This window comes from Sorex fumeus, unplaced genomic scaffold (assembly GCF_029834395.1).
Source record: "Sorex fumeus unplaced genomic scaffold, SorFum_2.1 ptg000098l, whole genome shotgun sequence".
NCBI lineage: Eukaryota > Metazoa > Chordata > Mammalia > Eulipotyphla > Soricidae > Sorex > Sorex fumeus.
In genome coordinates, this window is record NW_026606155.1 from 17,240,460 (window position 1) to 17,254,691 (window position 14,232).

The 14,232-nt window shown below is 36.2% G+C and overlaps 1 protein-coding gene across 19 annotated transcripts in view; it reads right to left on the reverse strand.

Annotated features, from left to right (window-relative positions):
* NRXN3 (neurexin 3) overlaps positions 1-14,232 on the reverse strand; it is a 1,716,647-nt gene that overhangs the window by 888,357 nt on the left and 814,058 nt on the right. For all 19 annotated transcript variants that reach the window (XM_056134049.1, XM_056134032.1, XM_056134029.1 and 16 more), the window contains one exon: positions 7,903-8,022. In XM_056134049.1, the coding sequence (XP_055990024.1) occupies positions 7,903-8,022 (120 nt within the window). The remainder of the gene's footprint in view (positions 1-7,902; positions 8,023-14,232) is intronic.

A 14,232-nucleotide genomic window follows, 5' to 3' on the forward strand; every position in this document is an offset into this window, starting at 1 on the left:
AAGGGAAACCATAAGATCTATGTTGACAGAGATTTGAAATGTATGTATTTGGAAAATGTGGGTATATGGATAAGATACTGTGACTAGAATTCTACATCAAAATAGTCTCACCTAAGTAAGAAGATAGAAAGATCAAAAGCAGTGGTTTTCAACACCTGCAGGCCAGTATCGGTCATTAAATCTGAGGTTGAGAATTTACTGCTTTAAAGTATTCAGAATTACAGAATATGATATAATTAATACCCAAGAAAACAGAACTTACCTTTTTCTTCCATATATCTTAGATAAGTTGGTTGTCTCAAAGACTTGCCCATATGGAACTTTGAACTCTCTAGCACAGTAAGTAGTACAGACATGAAGTTGTACTTATTTTTGATAATAACTAAGTAGCAACAATTAGATAAGGACCAAGAAGAGAGCTTTTCAGGCAAGCTCGAGTTTCATGTAAACTCAAACTCTATCCAAGTCCTCAATGACCTTCTTTCTAACTCTCTGACCTCAGTTTTCTCATTACCAAAATTAGGACAAGGGTATCAGTATTTTGTACTGATGGGATGGTTAAAGAGCTGACAAATTCATAAAGGTCCTGGCAGATTTTCAGGAATTTAATAAGGACTTGAAAAATGTCAAATATCATTAGTTATAATGAAAACCATCACTATATCTAAGTTTTTAGGTACTTATCATACTCATTAGCTATATATCTGTTACTAGCCCAATTTCATAATATTCAGTTAGGGTTGCTATTTAAAGAATTTTGATAGTAAAGTCAAGTGACATAATGACTATGTTATAAAATCGTTTACAATTTTTATGCGATATGTTATATACATTATATCTTATACAAATTTTTATTAATAAGTAAATTTTCAAGGTGAATGCATAACAATAGTTCAAATAAATCTGTTTTTGTTTGGGGACCATATCCAGAAGTGTTCAGGGTTCACCCTGTATCTATACTCAGAGATCTCTCCAAGCTATGCTCAGGGAACCATAAAGGGTGCAGAGGATAAAACCTGGGTCAGTTGAATGCAAGCACGTTACCCACTAAGCTATCTCCCCAGTCACCTAAATGACATTTTTTTTAAAGTTTGACCCTATTAGACCTGACATCTAAGAAGCAGTGATGGATGCAAAGTAAGAGATTCCTCCCCAGTGAACTGAGTCCCAAAATACATATTCTCTAAAGGAAATGAGGAACTATGAAAACTTTTTTTAACCTTCATAAATGTGTATCATACAGAGTGGAACAAGAAAAAGTAAGTCACTTATTTTTGTTTGGGGGGGGGGGGTAAGCCACACCTGTCGATGCTCAGGGGTTATTCCTGGCTTTGCACTAAGGAACTAATCCTGGCAGTGCTCAGGGTACTGTATGGGATGCAGAGGACTGGACCAGAGTTGGTTTGTGCTAGACAAGTATACCTACTATGCTACCCTTCCAACCCCACAAATCACAGTTTCAAATAGTATATGATCTTAACAATGTAATTGCTTAGATTATAGACTGAAAGATAGCCTGGCATTCACTGGCAGTGAATAAAGCATATTATTTTCTGCTTTCTGGACTGCTTTAAATCTTCTCTAGCCTACTTTCACATTACACTTACTTGGGAAATACTTGCAAAATTTTAAAGACTCATTTGTCAATGAAAACTTTACTAGTAGCAACAGTTTTTCTGGATAGAATGCTGACACTATGCTACTTTATGTTCCCTCACTATAACTCTTTATATTCCTAATGAAGCATTTTCATATGCATATGTTCCCATTAGACTCCACTATCTTTAAGAACAGGACTTTATCTCATTCATGAATATAGTTTCAAATAAGGAATGAATGATTGATGAGTGACTGAATAAGTGACAAAGTGTATTTGAAATGGCAAACAATTATCTTCATGGTGAATTTTTTTCAAATACCTTATTTCTCAAAATTACTTATTTTCTGGACGTGGAGATGGAAAGGAAAACATCACAAATAGATGGACATATTATAATCAGATTGGTAATTATTGCTATACAAGTAACAACACAAGTATATAACAAAATCCCAGGGTACATACGTGGAGCAAAGCATGCACATATCCATCCTCTTGTTTATCCACTAAGTAATGCATACATTGCTTTTTTTCCCCCTAAAACCTGAATGGAAAATGTGTTTTTAACAGATTTGATCAATACACCAACCTACATTAAAAAAAATAAATAAACCCACACAATAAATAAAAAGCAAAAGGCCAATCAATAACCAACAGTGCTGCTTAACAGCCACTCCAGCAGAAAACTGTCTGAAAAGGCACTTCACACTCCACTGTCTGCATGATCCACAGCTGCTCGCTATTGATTTGTTGCAAGAAAAGAACATCTATTATCATGTGCCAGTGTGAACCAAGCAATTTCTCCAACAAGTAGCCCACAATGTCTGACTAGTAACATAACACAGGTAGTTGGGTGCTGAGAGTGGACTGAAGACCCACACATGGCACCCACTCTTTATCCCATAAAGTCACGACAAACACCTAATTTCCACACCCAGGATCTTCTTGTTAAGAAGTCATGTGCCACATTCACACTTTAGAACACAAAAGAAATAATACAGTCTCAGAATTATACACAAGCCATAACAATTACCAAGGGCTGGCTAAAATATTGATTTCTGGTGAAAGGATATATGTGATATCTTTTAAATCTGTATTTTAAAAAGTTTAACAAAATAACAATATTTTGGGTATGTGGAAAATATGTAAGTTAGTTTGATTTTGTAAAACTTTTTACAGGATATTAAAAGATTGATAAACAGCACCTGTAAGCTGACAGTGTAAGTGGCACTCCACATGATATAGGCAAAGGATTCTGAATTCTTCTAATCTTACCCAGTGCCCTCAATTCTGTTTTAATATACTGGTTGAAATGCAAAACCGGTATGATTATATATACATATATATACACATATATATGCATAAATATTTATGTGTGAGAGAGAAAATATTTCTATGTTCCTATGATATATTTTTTCTTATAAGAATCCTTGTAAGCTTTAATTTATTTTGTGGTTCCCAAAATATAATCATACCATTATGACAGTGAGTTGGCATTAAACAGAAAATACCTGTTAAGATGTTCACCCCTTCTGTTTGGAAATTTTCAGAACTTGAAGAACATAACATGTGTTCTTAGAAACAGCTTATTGGATTGTACATGAATTCTACACTTCTACTGGAGTAATTTTGTTTGTTGTTTCAACATGGCCCTAAAGTCACTTAAAGGAAACATGCTCTGATTTTACCATTAAATGAAGTGCTGGGAGGTCAGATCTTAAAATGAAAAAAGACAATTAATAAATTAATAATACTTAGTTTCCAAATGGAAGATTATTGTTTACTATCAAATACAATGAAATAATTCTTATTCAAGTAGATAGCCAGAAGCAATACGTGACATACATTTGCTGCTTTTATAGGAGTAAACCTGAAGTGCACCACTGTTTCTATTAACCAACAATATTAAAAATTGTTATCTCTCTCATTCTCTCTCTCTCCCCCTCCCTCCCCCCCCTCTCTCACTCTCTCTCTTATACACACACACACACATGCACGGAATCAACAGTTTAAATCAACTACCTTTGTACTACTCATCCTAAATAAGAGTATGAGTTTTTCTATGAGCACGTTTCCAAGGCTGATTTGAATGATGGCACCACCAGGAGTCACCCCTGAACAGTCAGGAATAAGTGCTCAGCTGAGTGTGACTCCCAAACAAACAAATAAATGTAAACTACTGACCAGGGAGTCATGTGACTTAAATGTGTAAGATACTGGGTTCAATTCTCAAAACTTCTAAATAAATAAGCAAAATACGAGTTTAAGTGTAAACTAACGATGGAGGCCAAATTTATGTGACAACACTTAAAAGTTGTTAACTGACAAAATTCAAGCAGCTAGCAGTAAAGAAGTATCATAAATGACAGAAACAATAGCCTTTGACAAAATGAAAAGCACTCTAAAATGTATGCTTTTCTTAAGAAACTTGAAAATCGGGCCATGGTACAACTTTTGACATAAGAAGAACACAACTCTCCCTACTGAACTGAATATATTTTTATTTTTATATGTACATGGATAAATTAAGATGGATAAATAAACTTATGAAGAATTAAACTCGAGAAAATCAGAAAGGCCAAAGCTTCCCCCAACAAACTCCCATCAGAATTTTGTTGTTAGATTGAATTTCTAACCAATTCATATGGTTTTATGGCAACTTATTAAGAAATAACACACTTCCTAGAGACACAAATAATTCTAAAGAATATGATCATTTCCAGAGTTGGTAAAGCATAAATTTCCTTGATGAGACTCAATAATCCTAACACTAAAATTTAGGTCAAAGGTGGTCACCTGTAGCCTGCATGCAACTAAAGCAAGTATTAATGCTTTCTGAGCTCTTCCATTTAAAATTCCACTTTTGCTTTTTTCTGCGCTTCTCTTACTTCATCCCTCTTACTATTCTATTTACTTACTTAATCCATTGGAAATTTCTATACAGCTTTTGCCAATAATAATCAGGAGAGTAACACTGAACAACAATACCACAACACTAACACAATTTGTATCCATGTTGCCCAAATTATAATAAAATAATTTGAAAAGAAGAAGAAATGATTAATCCTTTTCAACTTTGCTGATGACGCTAAGAGTTAACAGCCTGCTACTGGTGAAAGCTAAGCTATCAAGAGTAGGTAATGTAAATAAACACGTAGAGTATCAGATAGACTGTGCCAGAAAGGTAGTAGAGCAGATAGGATGCTTGCCTTGAATAGCCCAACCCGGGATTAATGCCCAGCATCATATAACTCCCCAGCACTTCTGAGAGTGATCCCTAAATGCAGAGCCAAGAGTAAGCCCTGAGCACCTCCTCATGTGTTCCAAAAAGCAAAATAATAATTAAAAAATTAAAAGCAATATCAGATAGATTTCTTATTTTTGAAGGCTTTTTGATGAGGTATCAAATTATAACTCTATAGGTCAAGATCACACAGAAAATAATTATCTATGCTGTAAAACACTGAGGCTAATTTACTAGATACAGGACTTTCTCTAAAGCTAGCTCCTAAGGAAAAAAACCCATCCCAACATTTTATTTTTTTATTTTTTTTTCCTATCAACAATTGTATTTTATTTATTTTTTTTTAATTTTTTTTTTTTTACTTATAGACTCACAAATTTTTGTGCTTGGGTTTCAGTTATACAATGATCAAGTACCCATCCCTCCACCAGTGCCCATCCTCCCCCACCACGGGTCCTATCATCCCTCCGACCCCCCATCCTCCCCCCCCCCCCCCGTCCCACCCTGCCGCTGTGGCAGGGCATTCCTCCCTGTTCTCTCTCTCTTCTTTTGGGTACTGTGTTTTGCCAGAGAGGCATTGAGTGGCAGTCATGTTTGGTCTATAGACCACTTTTAGCATGTCTCTCCCACCCTGGGAGGGTCTTCACAACACCCTTTATTTGGTGCTCTCTTCTCTATCTGAGCTTCCTTCTCACCTAGCACATGTGGCTGGCCTTCAAGTCATGGAGCAAAATTCCTGGTACTAATCTGAGCCCTTCCTGACCATCCCAACATTTTAAAGTATAAACATTAGATACAGTGACAGACACTATAACAATTGTAAGCAACACACTTTTGATATGCTTGGTATAATTATGTAAAATTTTATATCTGAACTTTATAGTTATATACTATTTATCTAAACTTTATATAACTCACAATCGAATATATGGTCACATTTTCACATACTCATACAATCACAGAAATTGTGGTCTACTTTCCAAATAGGGAGTGGAAGTGCTTATGTTTTCTTCTTCTTCTTTTTTTTTTATATAACCAAACATTTAACTGTATTATTTACTTAATAAAACCCTAAAAGTGTGTATTTCTTCACAATATTTTTGAAGGTCTTGAATCTGCTGCCACGAAAGAATGTTGACCTTTCCCAAGAGCAATTCTAGTGAGTGCTTCACTGCATAGAAGCCATTGCTCATGACAGAAAATGCAACAGTTCTCATTTGGGACTGAGAATCAATCTTCTTTCAGAGGAATCATAAATAGTAACAGAAATACAGAAAGTATTTATTTTTGCTTTTAGCAGAAAACAACACTTGAGTGTCAAAAGGAAGATGTCAATGAGAGAAAAAAACACCTACCTCTGACACCTGTGCACATTCATAATAGAAGAACTTACCTTTCTGTAGGTCCTTGGTGCTATCTCCTGACCACTGTCTACTAGGTGTGGTTGTTTGTGGAATTTGGAATAAACTTGTGAGGATAAAGAAGCATTTGCCACCGTTGGGGGAGAGGGGAGACTATCTTTTTCAAACAAACTATAGGGGGGTAAAAAGAAACATTGCACAACACCCCAGGTGGTCATATTAATCCAAAACTTCATGTTCAGCATGGAATATTTCCAATAACAAGCACAAAAATGTGACATTCAGCAGCACGAAATACAAGGAGAAAGCAATCTTGTGCCAAAATTCTCTGTAGAGAGTATATGCTTTGTATTATAGAGATAGAATCATATGCTTATATTTAGATCAAGATTATCAAAGAGATTTCTTGCCATACTGCCAGTCTACCACTATTGTTCACTTTTTTGGCCTTAAGGGACTGATGGAGCACATAAGACAAAACGCTAAGAAAAAAGTGCAAAGAACAAATGACAACTTCACACAGGAAAAGGTGAAAAAAAAAAAGAATCAATTCAAGTCACACAAATGGGTTGCAGATGGTAAGTAATTGATAATTGATTCCTGCTTCCACATGGGACTAGTATGAGTTTGCTATTTACCCATATAACCTGCATCTCTTTGATAAATGACGAGACCAAAAGACAGTTCATACTGCAAAACAAACTCTACCAGGAAGACCAAGAAGGAGGTTTCAAAGGTTGTCAGGGCCCATTAAGTAAGCACTTAAAAAAAATCTGTCTGCAATAGGTAACCAGAAATTTCCAGAATTTTCTCATGTTTAAGAATTCCCGAATTAGAAAAATAGCATACGATGGACATAGAGTATATATTATAGATTCCCACAGAACTTGAACACTCTAGACCATCAAGGCTATGTTCATGTTCAAGGAATCAATCTCCTAGACTAAGTCAGCTTCCAGGTCTAAACTTTACTAGGGGACTAAACAGTCATTGGCTCTCTCCCATAATGAACAAGTACACACATATATGTATAGACACAAAATAAAATGTATATATAACAAACTGGCTGTATATGCCCATATACATATATATTAATAAAATGTATATATAACAAACTGCTGTATCTGTCCATATACATATATATTATAATATACATACTATTATGTATATTAGATATGAACAAAAACTTTTAGCAAGAGGGGAATTCTTTACACTGGAAAGATTACTCAGACTATTAAAACATTCCTAATTGGAAAAGATAACTATAAACTCTGAATGTTTTCATCATTTGGAAGGCCTAAGAAATTCTCTAAATTCAAGCTTTTTGGGAAAAAGTTACATTCCTTAAATAGCCTCTAACTACTAGTTACCGCAAACGGGAAAGTCTCCAAATTACTACTTATATGATTTAATTAGTGGGAAACTGAAATTCCTAGAAAAAATATCGTCTGAAAATTATGATTTTTCATCATAAGTAATCTAACATAATTTTTAAAATGGTACGAATAAAAATTACGCTGTATTCTTAAAAACATCTCTTCTCTTCCCATAAGAACACTAGTCTTTTATTTTCCAAGTGAAGGATAAACGTGCTTATTAGTCTCTTAGAAGACTCTCACTTCCTCATAATGTCTTGTAAGTTTCCTCTGGCCCCTTAACTATGATAAAAAAAATCTCAGGTATGAAAAAGTTGTACTCACGGTCGTTACACTGGTTTCCGGAATATGAAGTCATAGAGCAGTCACATGTGAAGCCTTCCCACTGCTGCATACACACTCCCTGGTTGGCACAGGAATCTTCCTGGCAGGTGGTACTTGGTCCTAACAATGCATAATAAGGGAAGGGTAGAAAAGATGAAGGAGAAATGTTAAAGACAGTAAGATTCATAACCATCACTTGAATTCACTATGTCATGCCTCAAAACATTCAAAGACACAACCACCAAAAATGGCAATTCTATATCATGCAATAAGAATTCAGTTGTATACAAGAGACAACAGATATACACAATTAGCCACAAATTATCAACAGTTACACACAGAAGGGAGGGGGCTGAACACACTGTTCTCTTTTTTGGCAGACTTTGCGAAGGGATTTCATTTATTCTATTTAAACTATAAAGATGTCTCGAATGGAACACGTTCTTTCTAAATAATACTCAACTGCATTCTCCATGATTCATGTGAATTGTATCACAAAGATTCCTGGAGTCTCCTATGACACTAGAATTAAAACATTAAAAGTCCATAAAGCCCACTCCGTGACATTTAAAATATACTTGACAAAGAGGAGGAAGAGAAGGAGGAGGAGGAGGAGGAGGAGGAGGAGGAGGAGGAGGAGGAGGAGGAGGAGGAGGAGGAGGAGGAGGAGGAGGAGGAGGAGGAGGAAGCCAGGAGGACATGGGTGGGAAGAGTGTGTAGAACAGTAGAGAATAAATTGGTGTTTTGTAACTTGTAGGTACGAGAACTAAGCTTTGTGTATGATAACTCATTAAGCTCTCCAGGGATTGTACAGGATGAGTAATATAACTTATAATTATCTCCATTTCACAGATTTAAAGAATAACAAACTCAGAGAGATAACACAGTTTACAAAAAATCACATATTTCATAAATGAAAGGTGTTCAACTAAGGGAGTAAAATTATTAGACCAATCTCTCTCTCTCTCTTTCTTTTTCTCTCTTTCTCTATTTTCTCTTTCCTTTCCTCCATACATATATATCTATATAAATATATAGTATATATCCCTCTCTCTGTCCCTCTTTCACGGCCAAACCCAGCACAGCTCAGGACTTACTCCTGGCTTTGTGCTCAAGGATCATCCTAGTGAGAGGGACCATATACGGTGCCATGGATCAAATCCAGGTAGGCTGCAGTGAAGGAAGCACCCTACCCACTGTCTCATTGCTCTGGCCCCTTAGCCCAGTTTCTTAAACATCAATGATTTTCAAAGTCCTCATGGTTTTATTTACTAGCATCACAGAGGAACTTGTTAAAATATGAAAGCAAAATACTGGGTTCCTTCCACCAACCCACTAAATTAGAGACTTTTGAGTTGGGAAATATAAAAATTTAAATGACATTAAAAGTTCATAAAGCCCACTCTGTGACATTTAAAATATAGCTGACAAGAAGGAAGAGGAGGAGGAGGAGACAAGGAGGAGGAAGAGAATAAGGAGGAAGCAAGGGAGGGCATGATTGGGAAGAGTGTGTAGAACACTAGAGAATAAATTGGTATTTTGTATCTTATAGGTACTGAATTCCCTCTATGTTTTTTAAACATAAAGGAAATTGAAATATAGATAAAAATTGGAGATTCAGATTCAGACAAAAATTAGAGATTCATGTATATACTCCAGTAATAGGTAAAATGAAGACTGTTCTTAAGTACCCATGAAAGCAAAAGGGAATTATTTAAGATGTAGGAAAATTATATATTGATTTTATTCTTTATCATTCCTAGTTTTCTTTATCTCGAACACAAGGGATATATAAATATAATTACATATGTTCCTACTACTTCATACTACCTATATGTGGGGGATTCTTAAAATCTTTTGAAGTAACATATACCATTTAAATAGCTGGCCATTTCTGCCTGAGATAGCCATTAAAATATCTCCTTAAAATAAATTTAATTTTTTATGTAATAGAAAAATTTTTAAAAAATCTCTCCTCAAGTCATCCCAAGGCCCTCTCTTTAACCATTCTTTTATTTCTTTATTTTTACTTCTATACATAAAAGTGGGATTAAAGATAAACCTATACCTTTGTCATTTTCTGAACTAACAAGAAATATCTTAATATTCAGGATAAGATCCTACATTTCCCAAAAGCCCAGAGGCCAAGGAGCTAAGCCCTTTGACTCCTCCAATTAAACATCACTTGATATTAAAGAGCACTTGACAGAATAAGTATATTTCTATTGTAGTAAGTGTCCATTTTGCAAGCTAAACTAAACCTCACAGAGCTGCAGAAATCTGAAAGGTAAGCGTACTGGGTCCTCCGGATTATGTTCCCACTGAGAGGTCTGACTACAAAGAGCCTGTCTTCTGGGTGGCAAAGCGTTTTGCATTTATGCATGAAGGTTGGAAGCAGCACAGACCATCGCACTCAATAAGAAGCTATTAGGATATGACATAAGAAAATTCAAGACGATTTCTAACACTGGGGGAGCAGCGCTGCTGCGGGGTTTCTGCAGCTCTCCTATGCCCTGTGGTTCCCCCCTGTGGAGATGAAGGAAACTGCATGGTCAGGTTTTCAGTGGGTTTTAAATTTCAACATTGTGTAGTACCAGTTTCATTAACAATAGCAAATCAGGACAGCTTCTCTCAAAGAATAAGCATGGCTCAGAAGTCCATAGGGCTCCTTGACCAAATATTTCTCAAACAATGGGCTAAATAATTCAATTTTGCCCAGGAATCAGAAGCACATTTCTGCTGGAAGGCAGACTAACAGCAAAACTTTAGGAAAAATACTTTAAGTCTTTGCATGTCAATCCAATCTGAAAACAAAGGCTTTTCCATGCCTTTTCCCTTTCCTTTAACATCATATAGTGTTTAGTATAAGGACCAGATGAAATGTTTTCCCTATCTGATATATTCTCCAATAACTTCGAGCAATTTGTCCTCTTCTAGTGGCCCTGGTATTTACTATCTGCATATAACATCCAATTTAGCACTGTATTACATTTCAGTCTTTTTGGCTTATGTAATAATCTTCAAATTGTTTCATTTGTTTTTCTCACTATTTATCTCCAAACTACTGACTGCTGCCTTCTGTTAGAAACCATATAATATGCCCTTCAAGTTCACTCTGCAGCATTGAGTGTGTCGTGTCAGAAGCAGAGAAAATGTCTCAGAACACGTTGAGCTCAGAGGAATTGGAGGCCTCTTACTTGCCTTTATCTCCTGCTTACAAAATCTATGAATGCATATGCCCTGCCAAGTGAGCAATCTGTCCCATTTGTCAAAGGTTGTCAGGAGTTGAGTAGGAAGAAAATTAGAGGCAATTTCCAAATTCCACTGTATTTGTTTCACAAGCATTAAAGAATGTGGGTCATGACAAACTAGATAACCCTTGAACACTAAAGCATTCCCTGTAATTCTGAGATAGAGTCCCGGTCCTACACCCATGCCTGACCCCCAAGGTTTTCTCTAGACCCATCTGTGGCCTGAAATGGCTATTCTGCATATTTTCAAGTGGTGAGTTCATTCTTAGTCTTTTAAATTTTTATTTAAAATGTACTTTTTTTTCAGTCTGTATTGTTTAAGATAATTGATTCTCATATATTTCTATTGATGTGGATTGTAACAGTGATAGGGTCTGATATTTGTTTTAATTGAATTCTTTCTTTTAGGACCCACAGCTTTCCAAGCTCTGCCAGGGGCCCAAGAGCTATTCTGATTGCATTTGGCCAACCCAGGAAATCTGATCAAAGATACAGAGCTGCTTGGATGCAAGGGTGCAGGGGTTATCCAGGTCACCCTGACTGTGCTTCGTAGACTCCAGGACTGTATCTGGCAGTGCTCAGGGGACCACGGATCCTAAGGATCAAATTGGGGTTGGCCACAATTAAGTAGAGGCTTAATCCCTGTACCAAAACTGTGGGTGGAGCAATAGCCTAGCAGGTAGGGCATTTGCCTTGCACACGGCCTACCCAGGTTCAATTCCTTCAACCTTCGCAAAGAGCAAGCTGCCGAGAGTATTCCACCTGCATGGCAAAGCCTGGCAAGCTACCTGTGACATATTTGATATGCCCAAAACAGTAACAACAAGTCTCACAATGGAGACATTACTGGTCTGGTGCCCACTCGAGCAAATTGATGAACAACGGGAGGACAGAGACAGTGATAGTGACCAAAATTGGTGTCCTTTAAATTAAACTCTACTTGTCTTTCTCATCCTATTAGTGGAATGAGTTTTTTGTGTGCAGAAGTATTATATATATATATATACATAGATATATACATATGTATATATATAAACATGGATATTTATATATTTCTGAACAAGGATCTGATATTTCGACTAATATTTTTGATAATATTTCGGACTCAAAATATTACTGACTGAAAAGGAAAGTTAAACAAAATAAAGCAATAAATTCACTCTTTTACAACATAAAGCCAGTGTTTTTTTTTACTGATAAAGTACAGAATTTACCAATGTCAGTTTACATAAGCAACTTCCTACTTAGAAACAAGCTTTGTGAAAGATAGTGGTGGTCATTGTAATTAAGAGAACACATTTCCTCTATTAAACTCATTTACCCTCACTAGACAAACTCTCTGCTCTATTCCCAATGCCTAGGAATAACCTAGAATAAATGTGTACTGAGTGAATGAATGATAACACTGTAGCAGCACTGTAGCATTGTCCTCCTTTGTTCATGGATTTGCTTAAGCGGGCACCAGTAACGTCTTCATTGTGAGAATTGTTGTTACTGTTTTTGGCATATCGAATACTCCATGGGGAGCTTGCCAGGTCCTGCCATGCGGGCAGGATACTCTCCATAGCTTGCCGGGCTCTCCTAGAGGGATGGGGAAATCGAACCCATATGGCTGCATGTATGGCAATACCCTACCCGCTGTGCTATCACTCCAGCCAATTAATTGAATGAGAACACCAGACCCTAAAAATTTCCTAAGACTGCACTATAAAGTAATATCCTTGCTTCAAGCTATACAAATACATTCTATACTAGACTATTTTATATCAATGCCTATAGTTTTAATATATTGCAGTATCTCAAAAAAGTGTGAAAAATTAAAGAAGCATACTCCCAAATCCCTGTAATATAAAAGGAAAACTTTAGCAATGCTTTTAACTGCACTGCCACTGATATAAAATGATCTCATACAAATTGAAGAAAGAATATAATGACAACAAAGCAACAGGGACTTACATAGCATTATAATGTGCCAGATTCTGTACTAAGTACTTTTCAGATATTAATTCAATCCATCTTCATAAACATATGCTGAAGCAATGATAATAAAAAGTATTAAAGAATTGGAAAATCCAGAATGATTCTCCCATGGGAAAATCTTCAGAGTGTCAAAAGTATAATAATTTTCTAATTGTTGATCAAATTGGAAGGTAAGAAGTTAGAAAACTAAACTGAATCACAGAAATGTTAAGTAATTTTTATTTTTGTGAATGCCTACTTATAACAAGCAGAAAGAAGAGTGAGATCTCAGATTCAACCTTGTGAAACACAACCTTTTAATTACCTTACCTCTATAGATGTGAGTTCACCGGAAGAAACTCTGTGTGCGTGCGTGTGTGTGTGTGTGTGTGTGTGTGTGTGTGTGTGTGCGCACATGCGTGTGTAACCTCACCTCTCTAGATGGGGATTATCATAAGGGAGAATATGTGTGCATTTATGTGAGAAAATGCAAGCAAGCATGAGTGTTGTGTGTGTGTGTGTGTGTGTGTGTGTGTGTGTGTGTGTGTGTGTGTGTGGTGACCTCGACTCTATAAATGTAGGTTTTCAGCAGTGAGAATCTGTATGTAATCCTAGGCACAAAGTAAGGTAAACACGTATATTTAATTTATTTATTTTGGTTTTGAAGTCACACCTGGCAATGCTCAGAGGTTACTCCTGGATGTACTCATGGGACCACGTGATGCCAGGATGCCAGTGATCAAACCCGGGTTGACTGTATACAAGGCAACCACCCTATCTACTGTACTATCATTCTGGCCCAAAGATGGCATTTTAATGTAAGGGCACTTAACAGTTTTTGTTTGTTTTGTTTGTTTGCTTGGTTTGACATCCATACCTGATAGTATTTCAGAGATTACTACTGGCTCTGTGCTTAGGAATCACTCCTGGTGGCATTCATAGGGACCCTATTTGGTGTTCAGTGATCAAATGTGGTTGCAAGTGCAAAGAAAACACCTCAACCTTGTACTATCTCTCCGGTTCATATGAAGAGTTTTAATTTAGAAAAATTTCAAATTCCACTTCAATTAAAAGTTTAATAGGAGGATCCATTTATATCTAATTACATAAACAAATATAT